Below are 22,288 nucleotides of genomic sequence, written 5' to 3' on the forward strand. Positions count from 1 at the left end.
AATATTTATTAATAAAATAATCAATCAATTCAAAGAATGATTGGAAAACTATTTTTATCAATTTAAGCTGATTTTGAAAGTTAATAAAAAAATTTACTTAAATATAATAACTTTTTTTTTGTTGGTTTTTTTTGGTAATTGTTTTTTCTTATCTTCTGCACCTTCATTATTTATTTATTTATTTCCAATAATTATATTCATTTTGTTAACATATAGGGGAAAACATATGTTAAAATTTGTCTGGAAACGATTTTTTTTTATTAAAAAATGTTAAAAAAATACACCTAAAAGAGCCAATTAATTAATTAAATTAAATAAAAATAAAAAAAAAATAAATAAATTTTTAGAGACTACGAGTAAAATACAAACATATTTAAGAAACAAAAACATAAAAAATTCCCTAAAAATGTAAATTGTTTTCATGGATTTTAAAATTTGTATCTATAATTATTTTTTCAACCACTTTTTTTCCCTTATAGATTGTTTATCTCATGCAATAACTAACTTTTTTTATGCATCCAATAAAAAAAATATTTCAAAACTATTTTTCAGTAATCTTATCCAAAAAAAATGATTTTTTTTATTATATCGATTACTAAAAAATATATAATTTTCGCAATCTTTCCAAATTTAGAACTAACTTCATCTTTCAATTTAGTCTGTAACATTTAACAATATTTGCTTCATTGATTATATATCAATTTAAGTCCTCATTATAAAATAATAATAATAATAATGAGAGTGTGGAAAAATTACTTAAGATGAAGTTCCTGAGTTAAAACATCATAAAAGAAGCTACATGAATGTGTTACATTACATGATTACATGAGTGTTGGGGAGGGGAAACTTGGATTTTCATGGTTGATTAATACAACTTGATGTTCTGTTACAACTTGATGAAAAAGACAATATCTGCAAAACTGTGTACAGTTTCTAATCTCTGTATGTTCCTAAGTCACTTCATTTATTGGTATATTTATTTGGACCCAATTATTCAGTTTCCTCAAACCATCAAATGATGGAAAAGAGTCCTGCCAAAATTAATCTACAGAAGCTAAATATATAGATAAGCTTTCACTATTCAAACTATATCAGTTAATTCAAATCAAGGACTGAATGGAATAGTTGCATTTGAAAGAGTTCACCCCACTGATATGTGCAAAGATATCTGAGGAATCAACCAAATCATCATCTTCTTTCACAATTATCTGCAAGTACAGAATGGAAGGAATATGGCATCAAGGAACTATGCCATCAAATAATTGAAAAGGCAAAGTCATAGGGAATTTCTTCTATTCTTCAAACTGTTTGGAAAAAGTCCTCTATGAACACTTGCAGGAAAGAAAATTGAAAACATATTTCTGCATAAACTAAACTTCTGTTATGAATAAGTTAATTGGTAAAAGTTTTTTTTTTTTTTTGTTAACTTTTCTAGATACATATATACTTTTTAACTCTTGCATAATTAATATTAGTGTATGAAAAAATTTGATTTTGTTTTCCTTATGGACAAGTTTACCTCTTCATCATCTTCTTCATGGTTGCTACTTCCTTGTCTATGGCTATCTCCAAAGTCATCATTCTTTGCAAACCTTCCTCTGACCCGTGGCCTGCTATCTGCCAAAGTTTTGCGGCAAGCGTACTGCATTTTTGAAAAAAGAAAACTGTATCATTAGTTGAATTTTGACTTGATGCAATAATTGGAATTGATGTAACATAATATAAGATTTCAAATTTGTTTGTTAGTGTTGTTATTGAGATAGAGTACCTTGATTTTCTTGCTGAAGTTTCTTTCATTTCTCTTCTTCATGTATCTATGAATCTTTTCCTTCCTCTGCTCAACAGAAAGTTTTCCAACCTTCAAGGTAGAGTCCTCCAAGTGTGAAATTTCTGGTGCCAAAGTGCTAGAGCCCCCAGCAGATACCAGTTTCTGACTCTCATTACCAAGTGCCTGAGAGGAATTATAATCAAAGATCAATTTTTTTTTTTCTTGTTCAACACAAAAGATGTTGGCCCACTCACTATTAAAAAAGCTGCACATTAACTTTAAAGAGACTGTAGAAAGAGATGTAACACAGGCACCCTTGAAGTGGGTCTTTCTATCCAATGATGCTGCTACTTATTATCCTTTTTCTGTTTTTCTTTTGGCTGAAAGTGCTTAGGTTATTCCTTCTTGCTAGGTCAAATTTATAGTGCTTTTTTAATGCATGACTTTATAAGGGGACTCAAAGCTTATGCTACCTACTATTTGATGGACATGGAGCACCTATGAGTTTATAGTTCAGAGATTTGTGGACCATGAGCTTCCCTAAAAGTCCATCTCTGACATGGCCTTTTCTATTTTGAAAATATAAACTTCACTGCTGCAAGGTATACTAACCTTTGCAGCATTAACAAATTTCTCTGACCATTGTACTTCGTGTTTCTTTTTTCTGAACACATTGAACTCTGGAACTGAAAATTTTTGTTTTTGTTTATTGACCTTTGACAGGAAGAATTAATAATATATGCACGGAGTATAAAGAATTTTTCTATTATCATAGAATCAGACATTATTCCAATTTAATGATTTTTAAAATAACTATCTAAAAAGCATATCAGTAGTGATTTCTGATTGATTGATAATGTAAAAACTTGTATACTAGGCACATGTCTATTAAACTATAATTAGCTTTCAAGTTTCAAATACCTGAAGTTCTGGGGGGTTAAACACCCTCTGAATTGAATCTGTACAATATATTCCACCATTTTCTCCCTGGTAGTCCAATTCTTGTGCCTGCAGTTCAGACCCAAGTAGAATGTTCCCACCAAACAATCCAGAACTGTCAGCAGATAACGCAGTGGTAAGGGAACCAGGAGGAGGCATGTAGGCTGCTATGCCAGGACTGAGATAAGAGCAAGAGGGAGATGAAGGGTTGAGAGGCACATAAGAAGGGATGGAAGAGATGCAATCATCATCAAAAACTGAGGCTAATGGAGCACCAATAAGGGGTGCAACCACAGGATCAGTAGGGTACTGAGAGAGGCCCTTCAAAACTGAACCTGACGCTGATAGATGCAGCTGTTGCTGAGCTGAAGAGAAATCAAAATGATCCTGCTGAGTTGTGATTGGGAGAAGTGGTGGAACAACAAAAGAAGGAGATGGTGAGAAGTTTATGGAGGCTGATATGTCATTGTCAGGATCATCTGGAGAGTCAAAGAAGAGAGACAGGTTATTGCTGTTTGTTGTGTTGTTGAGGTTGTTGTTATTGTTGTTGGTAGTGGTGCTGGCTGTGGTAGTACTAGATGAGGTGGTGACTATGTTGCTATTGATATTGATATTGATCTTGTTGTCTGCTGCATCTATAGGTGGAGATATCGTTGTGGCATATGAGGACTTGTCTTCATGGCAACAATTTGAGCTGGAGGTAACCTCAGAATTTTGCAGTGTGTCTTGGAAAAAATCAGGGTCACAAAGTTCGAAATATCGAGCACTGATTGGACTTGAAATCTCATCCTGCAATGAGTGATGGCATATAAGCATTGTGAACAACATGTTTACCAAAAAGAAAACTACCAAACACAGTCTGAGAATAGTCCTAACAGAGCCTCTTCTCTTCTTTATAAAACAAACTAGAAACGTGATTCTCTATAGTATTTTATTTTTTCATTATGATGGGGTTGAAATCTGAATCCAATTCCTCTTTTTGTTGATAGACATGAGTCTGATCTGATCACTTAGAACAGAAAAGAAATTCAAAGGCTAATATTCTCTGATGAATTGAAAATCATTCAAAAGTGAAAGACATGCCAAATGATATAATAGTATCTACCAGAGCAGCCTCTTCTTATTTATGAAGAAGAGAAGGAAATAATTGAATGTGCAAAGGCCCCAACAGGGAATTCTACATATGACTCTGGTTTGTTGCATAGTCTAGTCAGTTTTGTCCATATTTGGTAATAGACTGAAGAGAAATTTTCCAAAAGGGTTGGCATTGTTGGGCTATTTATTGGTGAAAGTGATGTGCATCTATGCCTTCATGTGACAGGTAGGAGCCAAGGTAGCCAATGTTAGCATGAAATACAAGTTATGTGAAAACAAAGAAGGAACCTCCTGCTATGTTATTTTTGTTCATTTAGTGGAATTTTGTTCTTCAATGGGAATTGAAAGCCACTTGAAGGGAACCCCATAATGCTATATATGCTATCCATGTGAATTTTTCTCACTAACACCCTTCTCTCTATCTAACTCCATAAAGAATATCAAAATTAGCAAAGCTTACACAACAAGCCCCCAAAGAGATATATATATTCCACACCAACCGAAAGCTATTTGTCTAAGTGACTATCACGGAAATGTAACATCTTTTTACAACTTCGCCCCTTCGAAAGTGACATTTAACATTTTGGTGGTAGGGTCATTGGATGATAATAATATCAAAAAGACCACACACTCACAAATTCTTCAGTCAATAAAATTACGTTATTCTCTCCAACCATATAAATAGAGGAAAGAAAACCTTCCATCTCACAAATTCTGAACATGGCTTCTGGTTTTCCCATCATAGCTAATACCATTATGCAGCTTCCACTCAGCCCCAGGAATATCACCAAATAAGGGAAGCATTCTGCATATTTCTCAGAGCCTAATTATGATCAAATTAATTAACATGCCAAACTGACACTAACAAACCGTAATCTTCCATCATTCATTCATGATTCATGCATCCAAACTATTAATTAATTAATTCCCAGAGAAGTTAGTTTCACATGGCCACAACATGTAAGAAAGAGCACCCCAGATGAATTTTTAAACACCTTACAACGTTTTGATTTCACATCTCCAAACATAATAGGTTTCAAACATTAATCTTTGCATCAAGCTTAGACCTTATTTTGTTTTATTTTTCTGGGGTCTATCTTTCTCTGTCTCTTCCCTCCAAAGGTGTAAACTTTGACAGAAAAAACAAGCCATTTTGTAAAGAAACTTGTGTTTGTTATTCACACACAATCACAAAAAACCAGAGGAAAACAATTTAGCAACACATGCATTAAAACCAAATATAAGAAGCTTGAGGTGATTACAATGGGGAGATGTTGCTCATCTGGTGTTGGGGGTTGGATAACATCCTGCAACATGGTGGTGATGAATCCTGTTTTGCACAGAAAAAGGAAATCTATGTACACACACTTAGAAAGAAGTGAAATTTGGTGTGGTCACAAAGAGGTGTTGAAACAAGTCTTGTTGGTGACTAAAACCAATGCATATATGCTTAGAAAATGAAGCCTCAAGGGATATTTTTTCGATAAAAAATGCAAATTTATTAAGGAGAAGACAACAAGAAGAAGAGACAAAAAAGAAAAAATAAATAAAAAAAGAAAGTAGTAGAGAGAGAAGTTGTGTTGTGTTGTGTTTGCTGAGATGATGGGGTGTATGAGGGTTGTCAAAAACAGAGAATGTTTGTTACGTGCATATATAGAGGAACGAGGTTGTTCGTAGAGCCGTCAAAGGCTGGCACTCGCGGGCGTCAACGCGAGACTAACGTTTGGCCATTAATTCACTACTTTGGTGGGGTGTAGTTGAACTCAATTTTTGGAACATATATTATAAATGGATTGTATGACCCGAATGACATGGTTAACTATATGAACATTAATTTTCTGTTTTTTCTACAGTTAAATCTTTATCCTATGTCTCACTATGTTAATGTTAGCATGTTTTAAAACAATTGCAAACCTTTGTTTCGGTTTTTTTGGGGTCATTTCATACACAAATAGGATTTTCTACTGTAAAAATAGGTTTTCTTCATAGTTTAACTTGTTAGGAATTTTACGGATTTGAATTTTTAATATGGGTTTGATTTAGCTGCTTAAAAAACAAGACATGTTTAATATAATTTTAATTGATGACTAGAGAGTTTAAAAAAGTTACATAAAATTATATGCTAATTTATTTCTTTTGACTTTGAATTTCTATACTAATGGGAGATGTTTCATGGATTGATTGACTTTTTATTAAGGCATTCTTTGATGATGTTTATGATTGGAGATCTATAGTTGAAAAGGTCATAGTTAGATTTGTCATAACTCATTATTATATGGCAATGCTTAGGTATATATGTTTAATCTTTAAACTTTTTTATATTTGTTTGATTTTTATATTTTAAAAACTTAATCAGTTCTTCATAGTTTAGATATGGTTCTTCAATTTGATTTTATGTTCGTTTACAATTATATTGTTAATAATTTTAACCGTCCAAAATACTACTTACTAGATTGGATATGTTTTTGCACCTTTAATTAGCTCAATAATTACTTTTAACCATTATTACAATTTAAAAAAGATATGTATTTTTTTCTAACACCCACTTGTAGTTTGTTGGAAATAATATTTAATATAATAACTTTCATAAAGGGTAGCAATTAAATGTTTTGTAATTTATTTTAGGAGTTAAACGTAATTTTTTAAATAGTTTAGGTAATCCTTTAAAAAAAATTGTATAATTAAATAATGCAACTTCTTGCACTCTTCTTGAAGAATTTTTAAACTTAATTGATGGTTAAATTTTTTTTCTTAATCTACGTTCCTTAAGCAATGTAGTAAAAAGAAAATCAAATAATTTTTTGCCATATAAAAGTTACTTCTCAAATTTTACAAAATTTAGTTTATTTATATTAATCTTGTTAGATAAATTATTTTTATCTTATTTTTATCTTTTATTTTTAGTCAGTTATTTTTATATTTATTTTGTACTTAATTCATATTTTTTTTTATTATAAAGTATCATATATGTATATTCAATACAAAAGAGATTAAATTTATTACATTTAACATGGTATTGTTATCTTTGTCACTACATCCGCTGTGGCGCCGTCTATCACTAGAGTTTGCCATCTATCACTACCACTATCGGAATTACAGTTTCGATTGACAACCACATGAGTTTTTATCATCTCAATCAGATGACTATCATGCGGTCAATGGGTGTCCTATGAATTTTGTCTTTTAACACTTGTGTCTGAGTACCTCAGTTCTACTCTCCTAATTTCAGTTTTCTACAGTATCTTTCTCATTGTCGTCCGCTGACAACTTGAAAAATTCTCTCTTAGACATAAAACCTTTCTTTGAAGCCTAAACACTACATTTACTCCTTTTTCTAGATTTGAGACATTAATTGACAAAAAATGGAAGCAAGCTATGGATTTTAAAATGAAGACATTGTAAAAGAATAATACTTGAAAGTTAGTCACTCTACAACTGAAAAAAAATGTCAAGTGCAAGTGAGTTTGACAAGTAAAATACAAGATTGATGGAACCATTGAGAGATACAAGACTAGGTTGGGACAAAATGATTCACTCCATCATATGGAGCGAATTACTAATGAATACTTATCAACAAATTTTCAAAAAATAATTATTAACAAATTTTCAAAAATTTAAATTACTGATAAATTAAACAAAATTAATTGTTGACGAATTTTACCATAACATTGTCAAAGATGAAACAAGAACTTTGACGATCATTTTATCGACAATAATATTTGTCGACAATAAGTTATGAATTACCAACATATTTTACTAATAAATTTTATCAACATATTCATTATCAATGAATATTTTTGTCAATAGTTAAAATCCTAAAATTCGTTAGTAAATTTCATCAGTAAAATTTGTTTTAGTAACAAATTTATTGGTAAAATTTGTTGATAAATACTATTTTACTGACTAATTTTCTTCTTGTGTTTTATTGAAAACATGTTGTCATCATCACCTACATTAAGGCACTAGTGCATAAAGGGCTTTAGATGTAACTTATTTTGGGCTTTTAACGTCACTTCCAGAACTGACGTCCATACGGGTGACGTGAATGGGATGTCGGATTTCTGCAAGTTCGACGTCCATATAGAGTCGATTTTAGTGCAAAGATCGACATCTATAAAGACATCAGACCTTGGTAGATGTTGGTCAGTGACACGTATAACGTCTATAAGGTCGTCAAACATTGCATTAAACGACTTCTACGGGAACTATAGACGTTGGTGAGTACATTAATTGACGTCTTAAAATGAATTTTCATTGTATTTTGGTGCAAATTTCTCGTGTCTTTAGGTAGCGTAGTAGCACCTCCTTCCTTTGCTAGTTTCTTCGTAAGAAAAAATTGCGTCTTTTGGACTTCTCATAGCATTTCAAAAGATGAACCTAGGTCGTTGCCTAGGTCCATTCAGACTACCACTGAAAATAAATACGGTGTCGTATTCTTTTTCGTTGGCGGTCGAAATGAACTTAGGCAACAACCCAAGTTCGTCTTTCGGTTGAAATGTCATGAGAGATCCAAAAAACGCAAGTTTTTCTTACGAGAAAACTAGCAAAGGGAGAAGGCGCACTACGCTACTCCAAAGACACTAGAAAAACCGCATCAAAACACAATGAAAACTCATTTAATTTGGTTCAAATAAAAGATAATACATCAAAAATTACTTTAATCGGAGTAAAAACAACTTTAAATGGTTAAAAGGAGATCAAATGCACCTTGAAATGTAGTGCAACAAGAGAAAAAGCGAAGACGATGAAACTGTTGATTGCAAACTACTGGTTCGCATAGTTATTTAACAAGAAATTAGACGTCAGTTGGACACAAACCCGACGTCTATAATCGATTATACGTTGGGCACGTCACTAATATGACGTCCATTGTATTTAAAAATTAATATTTGTTATATATAGACGTTGGCTTGACGGGATGATTCGTCTAGTTGGCGGAAACGAATGACTTTAATTGTCTTTAAACGTCATTTTGACGGGATCTGACGTCTAAGAGGCGGAAAAGATTGACTATTCACTTACCCGACAGACATATAGGCGTCAGGTAGCAGGCTCACCGACGTCTATAGTCTGACAGGTAGGTGAACAACAATTAATTTCCGCCATAGACGTTGGTTCCCCTCCAAACCGACGTCTATATTTTTTGAAAGAAATGACTTTTCACCTAACTGTCAGACATATAAACGTCAGATGGAAGGTCCCCAACGTCTAAAATACTATAGACGTCGGGGAACCTTCTAACGGATGCTTATATGACCAACTTATTTACAAAAATCCCACGGTCATCAATATACGTCGCTCTTACCCTTAACTAACGTCTAGAGAGTGATGTTGAACAACATTTTTACACTAATGAAGGTAATATTGATGATACTTCCTTAATCATTATAGGTATCATTTTATATTAATAAAGAACTTCACTTAAAATGACAAAAATACCCATGGGTATATGTACGGATAAAACATACGATGTATAGTTAATACTTATTATATGTACGTAACAATATTTTAAAACCAATTTGTAAATTAATCGAGTATGTATATCATACTACCTTCATTACTCCTAAAAAGTTTAAATTTTATATTTTAAAACAATATGTACGTAACAATAATTTATATTTTATTAAGTTAAATTTTATTAAAATTAAAATTTAATTTATATTTTATTAAATTGAATTTAATCAAAATTAAAATTTAATTTATATTTAATTTATTTTATATGTTTTTTTAATTTATTTATATTTTATTTTAAAATTTTATAATATATCTTTTAAATATTTACAAGCATCAATAAATATCCATAAATATTTTTGTTGGAAGTGAACCAACATCATTCATATCCAACTCAATATATTATCATCTCTAAATTTCATATTTATTTCTTAATATGTATATTATACTATTGGTTCATAAAAAATTAAACAATAAAAACTCAATTAAAAAATATAAAAAATTTAAGCATTTAATACATAATTTTTTTTAATAATAACTCAATTAAAATATTTAAATTTTTGAAGAAGTTATTATTAATGAGAGATAACCATGTCAGAATTATGTTAAAATATTAACTCTGATGCTTTAAAAAGATTAAACAATTTTGTCTCTCAGTAAGAACTCTAGATATACACTCTTTTTTTTTCCTCTAAAACAACTCAATTAGAAAAAAAAGAAAAACTAATACAATATTAATCACATTATTATATACAAAATAGTCGTAAGGCCAGAACTCTTTAAAAACAATTGTGTGACTAAAACCAAAATTCACTTGCATGGCAAAAAAAGAAATTTCAAAATATATAGTTTTCTTTACGTAGATATAAAGCATTACTCGATATTCGTTGGATTTATTCCCATGAACATGTTAAAAAGTATTTTTCATTTATGATTTCCATAAAATATTGACAATAGTGAATACACAAACTTCAAATTATAGAATTTTTCTTCTTGGGAACATTTATAGCTTTCCGGATATACATTGCATAGACCTTAGCTTCTACTGCACATGACAGTAATTTTAGTTACAGACATAAAGTATCACAAAAAAAAAATATATACTATTTATATCTATCTAAATGTTTTTGCTGAAAAAAAATATATCAAAAAATTGCTAAAACTATATTATTTTTGTGCATGGCTCTACTTTATAAGCTAATGAAAGTATAAATATTGTCCGCTTTGGGCCAAGTCCTCACGGGTTTGTTTTTGGTACCACTTCAAAAGGTCTCTCATCATTGGAAGTATTTATGTGTATATAAACTCTTGACCAGCCATTTTTCTATTCAATGTGGGACTTTGTTTGCATTCCAACAAAAATGTCATTGACGAACTAAATTATATTGTGTATAATCGCTCAATTAGCTATAGATTGAAAGGGGTTCACGTATCTTTTAATTCAATACAAAATGAATGGTGAGTCGATAGGTCAGAATACAGATAAGATTAACAATAAAAATAATTATGTTAACTAAATCAAGTCATCAGTATATAGATTTTGAATGGGTCGGTATTAATCAGAAATTCATCTAAAAAATCTATAAAAATAAATTTGATAGTCAAGTAGTTTATTGTTTTTTAATACACATTCATTATCAAAATATTTGGACCAACATTAACTTTAGTATTAAAATGTTTTCTATAGATAACATATGACCTCAAAAGATAAAAAGAAATTGAAAACTGAAACTTTGAGCTAAACTTTGAAATTTGAAGATAATTAATATAAGAAGACATAAAAGAAGAGAGAAAGAGAATAAAGTGTCGAAACCTGCCCTTTTAAGTTAAAGACCAGATCTATCGAAAGATTGAGTAACTTGTAAAGAGTATTCTCTCCATTGCCTATCTACATTATTGTTTACTTTATTAGGAGACAATTTTTTAAAATAAATAAATTCATATTTGAAAGTATTGGTGGAACTCATTCTTATGTTAATAAAACGAAAACACCATACCACTTATATATAATCTTTTGGTTCTCAAATTCATTCTATTTTAAATCAAGAATAAATGTGTTTTTTTATCTCTAAACTATTATAAAAAAAAAAGTGCCTTTTGTTTATAGAATAAATTATTCATTTCATAAAATTCACATAAAGGGCTTGTGCGGATTATATTACAGTATATATATTGTGAAACTCTTTTTGTTACATGTAGGAAACACTCCTCATATTGTTAGAAAAATGTTTTATTTAACTTTCAAACTACAGTTATTTTATTTTAGGAGGATGAGAAATCATAAATAATAAATTTTAAATTTTAATATATTTTTTTAATTTTTCAAATTAAGAAATTGGTAGATATGACTATAAATAAATTAAATAAACATGAGTAATATTGTCTCTCATTTTTCTTTTGCTAAATTTTTTTAATATTCAAGCTATGGAGATAAGTATGATTTTATCTATGGATATTATATGGTAGGTTTCATTTACTAATCGACCTAAAGTGAATATTAATAATACAACTGGTGTTTATCATGATTTAGTTATATGTGTTAATATTTTAAAAAAATCAGATAAAATATGTGGGTAGTTTTTAAGTTTCTTTTTTAGGAGTGCAAACTTCTATAATTATGATAAGTTTATGAGAATCATTTATGTTTTAAAGCATCCTTGAAGGAAATGTTTTATTTCAATTTGTTATGGTTTTTTAGATATGAACCTTAGAGAAAGATGTTGTCAGTTCTTACACGTTAGCTAGTTTGAATTTTATTAGTAAATAATAGTGTGGTTGATATAATATTTAGCCAAAATATATTTATTTAAATTTTTTTCATAATAGTATAATTGGCCTATATTTAGTGAAGTGTAATATTTTATCATAGAATTAATGTGATCCTCATGTTTTATATTATATTATTTATTTATTTATTTTAATAAAATTTCATATGATGATAAATGATTAATGAATTTTGAAGTTTCAATTCCATGAAATGTTAAAGTTTTTAGTGACGACTATCCTGAGTTTACTCTTTAGATGTATCATAAATTATGAACGCCAAAACTAAATGTTTTATAATTTAATTTATGAATGAAATACAAATTTTTATAATAGTTTGGAGATGAAAACCTTTAAATTATTAAATTATTAGTTTATTTGATATGTTATTTTAAAATCAATAATTATAATTTATTTGCTATGATTTCACATTGATAGGATAAAAATTATTCTCTTAATAATATTATATATATATATATATATATATATATATATATATATATATATGAAAATAGTTAATAAATATTTAAGCATATATGGATGCATTATAAATATATTTATTATAAAATAATAATAACAATAAATATGAATATAAATTTCATACTTGTCAAACATAAATGAAAATGAGAATAAATTTCATAAATATTTCACGATAACATTTCAAAATAATGTCATCTGAAATAAACATGTTTAAGAGTTAATAAGCTTTTATAACATGTTTTAAAAGCAAAAGTGTATACATCGACTCGTAAATTTTCGTACATTACAATTACATGAAAGTTAATAATTAAGATGGACTTTCTTATTTAAATATTACAAAAACCATCTTGAGAAAACAAACAAAAAGCAAAAGTCAATGATTGATACAGCTAAAGAAAAATAGTCGAGATCGATGCACTTAAAAAGTCATAATTATATATGTTCAGAAAAAGGTCAAACTTGTTGTTTTCGTATTGTATAATTGATTTATAAACTAGTTAACTAGAAAAATAGTATAAACAAAATACTAGATCAAATAAATAATTAAGTAAACGTGATGCATTTTGAATTAACTCTAAATTTTGATTTTTAAAAATATTTAGGGTTAGATAAACTTTTAGAAAAGAACACTATAATATTTTAATAATAAAAAGTTTATATTATAAATATATTTTCTATTAACATAAATTCATTTTATAAAAGTTATATTTTTTTTTTTTAACTTTTCTTCCACATTTTATCTGGATTTCTAACCTCAACCTTCATCTTTTTTAAGATCAAAAACTCTAGAATCATTTATGGTGAGGAGCTTTACGCATTCATCAAATAAAATAATTAAACAGAGTCAGTTCTCTTTTTTCTAATTTGAGGTATGTTAATTCTTTGGGTTCTCTTTTTTCTAATTTGAGTTATGTTAATTCTTTGGGTTGCATGCAGGATATAGGGTTATCCATATGTGATCAAAGATGCTGGATGAATTTGTTATTCTATAAATCTTGATGATATGCTTAGATATCTAATTGACATCTTTATTATAAAGTTAGGTTTAGATAGAGCTTTAAAGAACATTATTAAGGGAAAAAGTTGTTTAATCAATATAAGAAAAACTAATTTAATTTCTTGGATTTTTGCTTAAAAATGATTGATTAACACATTATGTTTTTTTATTTTAAATTGGTAGGTGACACTTGATTGATTTGGTTAATATGATAATGATGAATTGAATAGAAAATCGTATTGTAAGTTGAGTTATATGCAAGTTGTGAATTGAAAATGAATATGTGGAATTAGTGTTTTGGTAAGTCATTTTGATTGAATTGGTGTATTGTATTTGTTAAATTGGTTGAATGGTACTGTCTAAGCATGTTTTAATTCCAATTATATGTATTTTAAGGGTTGAATAAGGTAAAAAACTTATATAATACACAAGAAAATAAATTTTTATATATAGTGCAATGTTGGACACTGATTAAACATTGAGTTCACTGACTTGTTGGCGCTAGGTTCCACTTCTAGATCGCCATATGCTCTAAAATCAATAAGTGGGTTTTAGGCATCGCATGCCACCTTATTTTTCTGTTATGAGTCATATACAAGAAATTGAGATTCTTACTTTCTTAATTGTTGGATTAAGTTGAAATTTTGAGAATTAATCATAAACATAAGTTATTCATTTTGATTAAGAGATCTTTTACTGTTTTTTACTCGTCTTAAAAGAACATTTACGATAAATTTATTGTTTTTTACTAATCTTAAAAAATCTAATTGATCTCAAATTAACATTGATGATAAATGATCGATTTTTTTACATTAATTATCTTACAAATTATATCTATCATCATTCATAATAATACATCACTAATTTTGTTTTATATAAATCCCATCCATAATTCAGAAACGATTCTCTCTATCCTATTATGCTAAAACACACCCTTTATCTTCTTCGGATAAAAGTTCTTTGAAAGCAGTTAACAAGAATTAAAATGTAAATCAAGAAAATCTAGAATTTGTTGAACTTATTCTGCTTGCTTGATATCTTGGGTGAAAATCACAGCTTGATTTAAAAGCTGTATCTGATGCACACCATAAAATATCACATAAAGAGATGCTATACCAAAACCTGAGTTATTTATTTATTTATTTTATTTATTTTGTAGAAAAGTGTATCAATTAATCTACATACTGATTAGACTGTATCAAATGTGGAATAAACTTGGCTTGCGAGAGGCTCATCAACTTAACTTTTTTTCCATCATTGAAAAGATTTTAATTGGAAGAAAAAGAATTAATGGAACTCAAGACCGAATTTATCTAATCCAAATATATCCCTATCTTGATTTTTTTTTTTTTTTAAGATAAACCAAATGATACTTTTTAAAGAGAAAGCACAAGAAATTTATATATGTATCCCTATCTTGATTGCTCACGTAGTAGATAAACTTCAAAGGCTTTAAATATTGGTTAATTAGTTTTATAAAAAAAATTAATTAACTATGTAAACTTGAAAAAAAAAGTGTTTTTTTTTCTAAACGAATTTAGAGTATCATGGAGGCTTCACCAATAAAAATGTCCCGAAGTGCAAAAGAATGATTAAGATTCCATTTTCAAAGGTTGTCCTTCTGAAATTGTTTCATGGGTGTTGCAACCCTGAAAGGAATAAACGACATCTTGTTTGACTCAAATGTAGTAAAAGTTGCTCAACACTAGTAGGTAATAATAAGAATCATCACAAAAATTTCTTTAATGTATCTAAACTAATTAATTAACACGCACATATATATAAATAACTGAAATTCGACTAAATGATAATTTAAAAAAGTTTAATTTTGGTTTAATTCTTAATTATATATGTAACTTTTTAATTTTACATTTTAGAGAAGTAGATAATTTTTTTTAATTTATTTTAAAAAAGATACCATTACTGAATTGAACAAAAATAAAAAATATACTTAATTAAGAATTTTCCTGAAATATGGAAACAAAATATATAAAAGAACATAAATTAGAGTTATAATAATTTTGTAATTAAAAATTGTTAGAAGTTTTTTTATTGATTAAAAATAATACGGATTTATAAACCTAAAACATAGTTATAAAAACAAGAAATAACAGTAAAAATTGAGTGGACCGAGAACGGATAGATTAGAAATGTCCAATAAATAAAAAAATATCATTAGGATAGGTATGCTGAGTCTATCGGTATACTGAGTCTATCTATTTATTACTTTATCTATAAGTATTTTATTTTTCTCTTTCAAAATCGGTATATCGAATCTATTCTTTTATTATTTTATTTATTAATGTAAGATGAGATTTGTAGCTCACTTATATATTATAATTTGATCTTATTTTTAGTCGATGTTTATGGTGAGGAAATGAAAGATGACTTTGAACATATGCTACTGTTGGATGGAGGATTGGTTGGTGGAGAAGAAGGAGAAGTACAGCATGTGTAATACCTTTGGTCCTTTGAAACACATGGAATCTTACATAAATCATTCGGAATCAAAGGCAAAACTAAACAAGAGAGAGAGAAAAACATGAACAGAATTCCCAGAATCGAAATCAAAATTTAGAATTTCCACTGAGCAAGGGAAGCCCTTGAGCTTTTTACCAAAAGGGGCAATTTGGAAGCTCTCTAGAAGGGAATTTACGTGGAGAAACATCAACTATAAGAATGCAACTCTCTTTGGTTAGACAGATGCAGCATGCAATGTTGAAGACAGTGGCACGTGTCTAAAAAACATCGATGCAAAGACACCTATGTTTATGCCTATAAGATAGCCTTAATCTGGTTTTCACATGCATGCTTCTTCATTGGTTCTCTTCTTTCATTCACCAACAACCCTAAAATATAAGGTTCATAACAAAACCTTTTTCTTTAATTCATCGGCTTTGCTTTCTAACCAAATATCTTAAGTGATTCTCTTTTTCTTTCTTTCAGATAATTCATTCATACTCTCATTCTCACACATGCATGTTACCTTCTTTCCTTTCTTTTTTTCCACTTTTATAATAATACCATTACGTACATGCTTTTCTTTTCCCTATATTTTGAAAAAAAATAACAAATATGTTTTAAATATATCTCCATAAAAATAACACAATTAAATATTTATATTATTGTGGTTTAGATTTTTGAGAGGAAATGTTGAAGATACTATTCTATGTTGAATAATATAAACATAATGATACTACAAAGATGGATTATATATGCTTCTATTTTCCTAGAACAAAGCACATGAAATTTCAACTGTAAATAGGAGCATTAACTACAAAATCATTAAAATTCCTTGAATTTAGAAGCTGAAATTAATATTATAATGTATGTATTTAATTGTAGTTGGAAATTATATATACACATACGCCAAGTGTCGTAATAATTTAAATATATATATATATATATATATATATATATATATATATATATATATATATATTACATGTTGTGTTTCATCAATTTAGTCCCATCTATATATCAAACATATTCTACATGTTGGCATCTTTAAGATTGAACAAGAAGGATTTTTGTTTTGGTACCTCCATGGCATGATCTTGTGTAGATCGAATTTTGGAATAAAATTAAGATATGGATAGACTAATTGGGTTTGAAATGTTTTGATTTGCAATGTGCTAACTATATAAAAATAACTTTTTATGCTTAAAAGATAATAATCTTCTATCATTAAGCGTTAAAGCATTACTTGTCATATAATGTTGAATTTCAAAGGCAAATTATCTATGTTTTAACTTTAAATTGTTCCAAATCAATCTTAAAGTTTCACTTAATACCTTAAATTTTATAGCTTTCAAAAGAACTGGTGTAGCATAGAATATGACAGGCATGTTGGCACCAGTAATATTATATAGGAATATTTTCTGACACATGCATAATATATACGGTGATATACCTTCTGCACAGGCACATGGGAAACAAGAAATCATATCAAAGAAATTTTTCTAAAACATGCAAGTAATAATCTACACACTTTCGACAAGAATAAAGCACGAAGATGCAATCAATAATGATAAAGATAAAACTAACATCTAGAGTTTCATAGAATTAATTATCGAAGAATTTTTTCTTATTTTATGAAAATAATCCATCATTTATAAAAAAAAAATTAAAATCTTTAAACATTTTCAAGTTGAAACATATTAGATAGAAAATTACTAATTCATCAGATTTTTTCGACATATGATTCTTCCATGGAGTCAATAGACTAATTGATTATTTAGGTAGTATTCAAACATACTTAAACAAAACAGTGAAAAGAAAGATATATCAAGTTTACATGAATTTGTGCTTTTTATCCGTATAGTTTCAATTCTACCTTTATCTAACATCATGCTACCAACTATATATCTCAAGTATATTATTATTTATCTCAAGGCAACATTTATTTTATACGAAGAAATTATATGACAATTACACCATCAATCTTATTAATATTATTGACTTTAATATCACTTTTACATCTTTTGAAGGAACTTATACTAAGAATACTAATGGGTCGTAAATAAACTAATATACAAAATTAAGATATCATTTTAAACTTGAAATCTTGAAATAATAAGTGTAAAGTTAATTTTTCTTATATATTACTCAACTTATTTAATTTTATTCAATATAAAACTCAAATTCACATAAACTCTTAATTTAATTTTATTCAATATAAAACTCAGATGGTCACCTCATATGTAAAAATATGATTTGTTCATTTTTAGTGACTAATACATTTAAAAAAATGAATATTATTAGGGGTTAATTTTATTATTATTGACGGTTTTAATACTTGAAAAATGTATTTATCGCGATTATGAAAACCGTTAGAAAATGCAGCATTGTTAGTGATTACAAACGATTTTTTTTTTCCGACCGTCGAAATTTATGGGAGTTTCTGGAGAAACTGCTGCTGTTTTAATTAAATCCTAAACAAAACATAGAAACGTTTTTTTTTTTCTTCTTGGAAAACTAGTACACATCCCTTTTCCTCAAATCAAACCCTCAACACACAAACAACATGCCAGTTATTGAAAACTGATTAAATTAACAGCTCCAAAAAATTGAATCCAATGAAAAATATTAGCAATTCCATGGGAAGAGATTCGAGCTTGGATTCAGAAAGGGAATCGAGGTGAGGGGCTTTGGGGCTTCAACGTAACCAGTATCGTGACTAACCAAATTGAAAGTCAAGCATCACATGACTCTTATCGAAATTCTCTTCATGACCATTTGCTTTCTTCCTGGCATGCAACATTGTCACCCTTTTCTTCCAAGGGCAACAACATTTTCCCACAACAAGTCAAAGCTGAAGGCTTGGAGCAGCGAAGTTGAGCAAAGTCCCCGACCTTAGGCACTTGTTCCGAGAAACAGCCTCCACCCCTTAACCCTCTAAGTTTTCTCCTTTGACGACACTGTTAAACTGATTTTTGTCGTCTAAAATCAAAATAAACTAAGCTTCTCAATTAATGAAGTATAGGGACAACCTAGGTATCAATCAAAGGATTCGACTAGAATTAAGCTTAAAGTGTTTGGTTAATTCTTACTTTTATTTTCTAATTACTACTAACTAAAAGACAAGGTGGGGAAAAGAGATTAAATGAAGAAATTTAAAGAGAAAATAGTAAAGAAATCAAATTTGTTTAAGGAAAAAAATATGAAATAAAAGGAAAAATAAAAGAAAATAGAATTTAAACCACCTAAAACAGAAACAAAACTTAAGCTAATATGAAAATTAAATGCAACTCAAATGACCTAAAACTAGAACCGGAAACAAGCAACTCAATTGGAAATTAAAAGCTAACAAATCCTAAAAGTCAAATGAATATGAACCTATAATGCAAGGATAAAGTGGCTATTATAATTTGAAAAGTAATCAACGATGAAGAAAATTAACAAACACTAAAACAAAATTAAAGAAATCACAATTTAAAGGAATAAAGAAACTCAATCACGTGATAGAACCTAAAACCAAACATGAAATCACCATCTAAACTAAGACTATTCTAACATCAATTCATCTGAGATACTAAAGATAAAGAAACAAACTAAAGGTATTAGGCATAAGCAAAGAACAAAGGCAAATGTGCAATAGATTGAATGAAAGAGTCTCAATTACTCTTCAGAAGGACATCCCGAGAGAGTTAAGCCCTCTTTAGGGGTCTTTTTAGTTCATACTTTAGAACTTGAAATGGTAATTCTCACTCAATTATTCAACCAATGTACACTATCACAAGAAACGAAAATATAATACTAAAATTGGACTTAGTCTGACAATTATGAAGCTTAACATCTCTCAAGAAGACCTCTTGAAAATTTAGGCCCACCATGGGGTTCTATTACATCGAAAACAAATGTAGAAATTTGGATGTTTTCCTTCGCAAGAGTGCTTCATCCTGCACCTCCAAGCATTTCATCCTGCACCTCCAAATATAATAAAATTCCAATTTTAACCCTAATTAAAAAGCATTTTAATTTTAAAAAAAGTGTTTTTATTTTTTAAATGTGGTCAAAGATTCCTAGGAGTCAGATTGAATTTCATAGACTTGGTTTTATGTGTATTTGTGCATCGGATTTCACCCCACTTTCATTTCTCACAACACCATTACCCTTCTCTCCTTTCTCACAACATTATTCCTCTCCTTTCTCACCCTTGCCTTACTCTCCTTTTTCACAGAGCACAACACAGTCACAAAGTACATAGTAAAATCTTTTTTTTTTTGCACCATAGCAACCACCATGGTTGGTCGCCGCAAGCTTCTTTTTTTTTTTTTTGCAACTGAGGTACATAAGCACTAGACTCTTCTTGTCGGATTTGATTTTTCCTTTCTTTGTTGTCTTGCACGCACACTAATACAAGATCTCATTTTAGAATTTTAGTTTCTCCTTCTCTTTGTTGTGTTTCTCAGTCATGTAAAGGCATTCGTCTTCTTCTTCCTCTAATTTTCGTCCATCTTTCACTGCTCAAACATTGTCAGAGGTTGGTTCATGGTTTTAATTTTTTTTTTATGTTTTTGCATGTTTGTAGCATGTTTGTAGACTGGATATATAGATTGGATGATTAAAAAATATTAAAATTTGTTTGATTTGGTTAATCTATCCATGGTTTTGTGATCTGAAACACGATAGGCATGTATCAGATATGGGTAATCGATACAATCAACATTGGATGTTAGCATGCATAATAAATATAATAAAATCATGTGTCAGATATCCACATCCTAAGGTTCGTAAATCGGATATCCACATCTGAAGATTTGTAAATCGGATATTCACACCCGAAGGTTTGTAAATCGGATATCCACATCCGATCCGCACATCGGCTCTCCCACGGTTTTTCATTTCATGCAAACATATTAACGAAAATAAAATACCTTGATGGAGGAATGCATAATTAATTTGTCCTTGACTTTGACTCATAAACAATGTGGAATTGTTGGTCATGTTAGAACAACTATATTATTTTGGACGCCTATGCTCCATTGTAGACCAAGTAATGTAACTTTTATCATGAAGGTGAATTGTCTTATGTAATTAGATGACATGCAAATTGACATAAAAATGATGGTAATTTGAGGCATTCGAATAATGATTTGCAATTGAAGAAAACTAGTTTCATGTTTCCAAAATTTTCCAATAATCTAGTAAATAATAGGCTTTGGCTTACTACAAACGGAATGAATTCATATGGTAACTTAAGTGATAAACATAATTCATGACCCATATTGAGAGTGATTTACAACTTACCTACGTGGTTGTCTACAAATCACAAGTATGAGATGTTATCTTTCATTATCTTAGTCAAACACAATCAGAAAACAACAATGATGTATATTTAAATCCATTGGTTGAATATTTTAAGATATGTTATAGGAAAAATGTGTTGACGTGTTTGATAGATACACGTGCGACACCTTTAAATTATCTGCCATGTTATTTTGTATAATCAATGATTTTCTAACACATGATAATTTAGGTGGGTATATCACCAAGAGTCACAAAACATGCCCTCTACATCAATGATATATGTTAGAATCGGCTGCAGCGGAATTATTAGCATGGAATAACAAACCAAGAGGTTTTTTAATTCAAATGTGTGCCTTTTAATTTCGTCTCAATTTCACTTACTATGCAAATAATAAATATAAATAAAAGAGTAAGGTTGAGAGAAATTTGCACAGATGATTTTTATACTGGTTCGGATCTTACCAATCCTACGTCCAGTCGCTTATTTCAAACCAAGATAAACAGTCCACTATCACAAAACAATTACAAATAATAATCACAAAGAAAAATAATTTGTAAAAGTTTGGAAACCACCTCTCTTGAGACCACAAGAGATGAACTTGCACCTCCTTTGAATCTTCACAGAGGATGAGACACCTCCTCCGAATACTTCACGAAGGATGAAACACCTCCTCCGAATACTTCACGAAGGATGGTCCTCTTCCAAACACCTCCTTAGACGCACCAAGGATGAACCAACTATTCCTTTGTCACCGTAGTTGCAATGTACCAGCACCACAGACAAGAGTTTCCTTAGCTGAGCAAGAGCACACACTTCTCAAAGAGTTCTGAGTGTTTTAGCGCAAGGGAAGAGTTACTGTTGATGGATAAAGAGAGCCTATAAATAGACTCAAGCAAAAACTCTTCCACTCTACGAAATTGGCCATTTAAAGCATTTAATCGATTAATATTAGTGTTAATCGATTAAAATAAGTACAACGACTAGTTTTTCAAATCAGAAACCTCCAACGGCTAGTATTAATCGATTATTCTCAGGATTAATC

The 22,288-nt window shown here is 29.3% G+C and overlaps 1 protein-coding gene across 1 annotated transcript; it reads right to left on the minus strand.

Annotated features, from left to right (window-relative positions):
• Nucleotides 1-832: 832 nt before the first annotated feature.
• On the minus strand, nucleotides 833-5,532 carry LOC106771336 (kinesin-related protein 12). Its single transcript, XM_014657301.2, has 5 exons — nucleotides 5,065-5,532; nucleotides 2,690-3,496; nucleotides 1,769-1,951; nucleotides 1,520-1,642; nucleotides 833-1,208 (listed from the first exon to the last, which is right to left on the minus strand). Exons 1-5 carry the CDS (start codon nucleotides 5,116-5,118, stop codon nucleotides 1,101-1,103), a joined length of 1,275 nt encoding a protein of 424 aa, XP_014512787.1. The 5' UTR covers nucleotides 5,119-5,532; the 3' UTR covers nucleotides 833-1,100.
• Between the last annotated feature and the right edge of the window lie 16,756 nt (nucleotides 5,533-22,288).

This window comes from Vigna radiata, chromosome 8, assembly GCF_000741045.1.
Source record: "Vigna radiata var. radiata cultivar VC1973A chromosome 8, Vradiata_ver6, whole genome shotgun sequence".
Classification (NCBI taxonomy): Eukaryota; Viridiplantae; Streptophyta; class Magnoliopsida; order Fabales; family Fabaceae; genus Vigna; species Vigna radiata.

Excerpts from the sequence above, each read along its gene's own strand:
- LOC106771336 (XM_014657301.2), bottom strand. The coding sequence starts at position 5,118 with ATGTTGCAGGATGTTATCCAACCCCCAACACCAGATGAGCAACATCTC. Across the intron at positions 1,643-1,768 it reads ACTTCAGCAAGAAAATCAAG|TACGCTTGCCGCAAAACTTT; the intron begins GTACTCTATCTC and ends TCAAAAATGCAG. Across the intron at positions 1,209-1,519 it reads ATGAAGAAGATGATGAAGAG|ATAATTGTGAAAGAAGATGA; the intron begins GTAAACTTGTCC and ends CTGTACTTGCAG.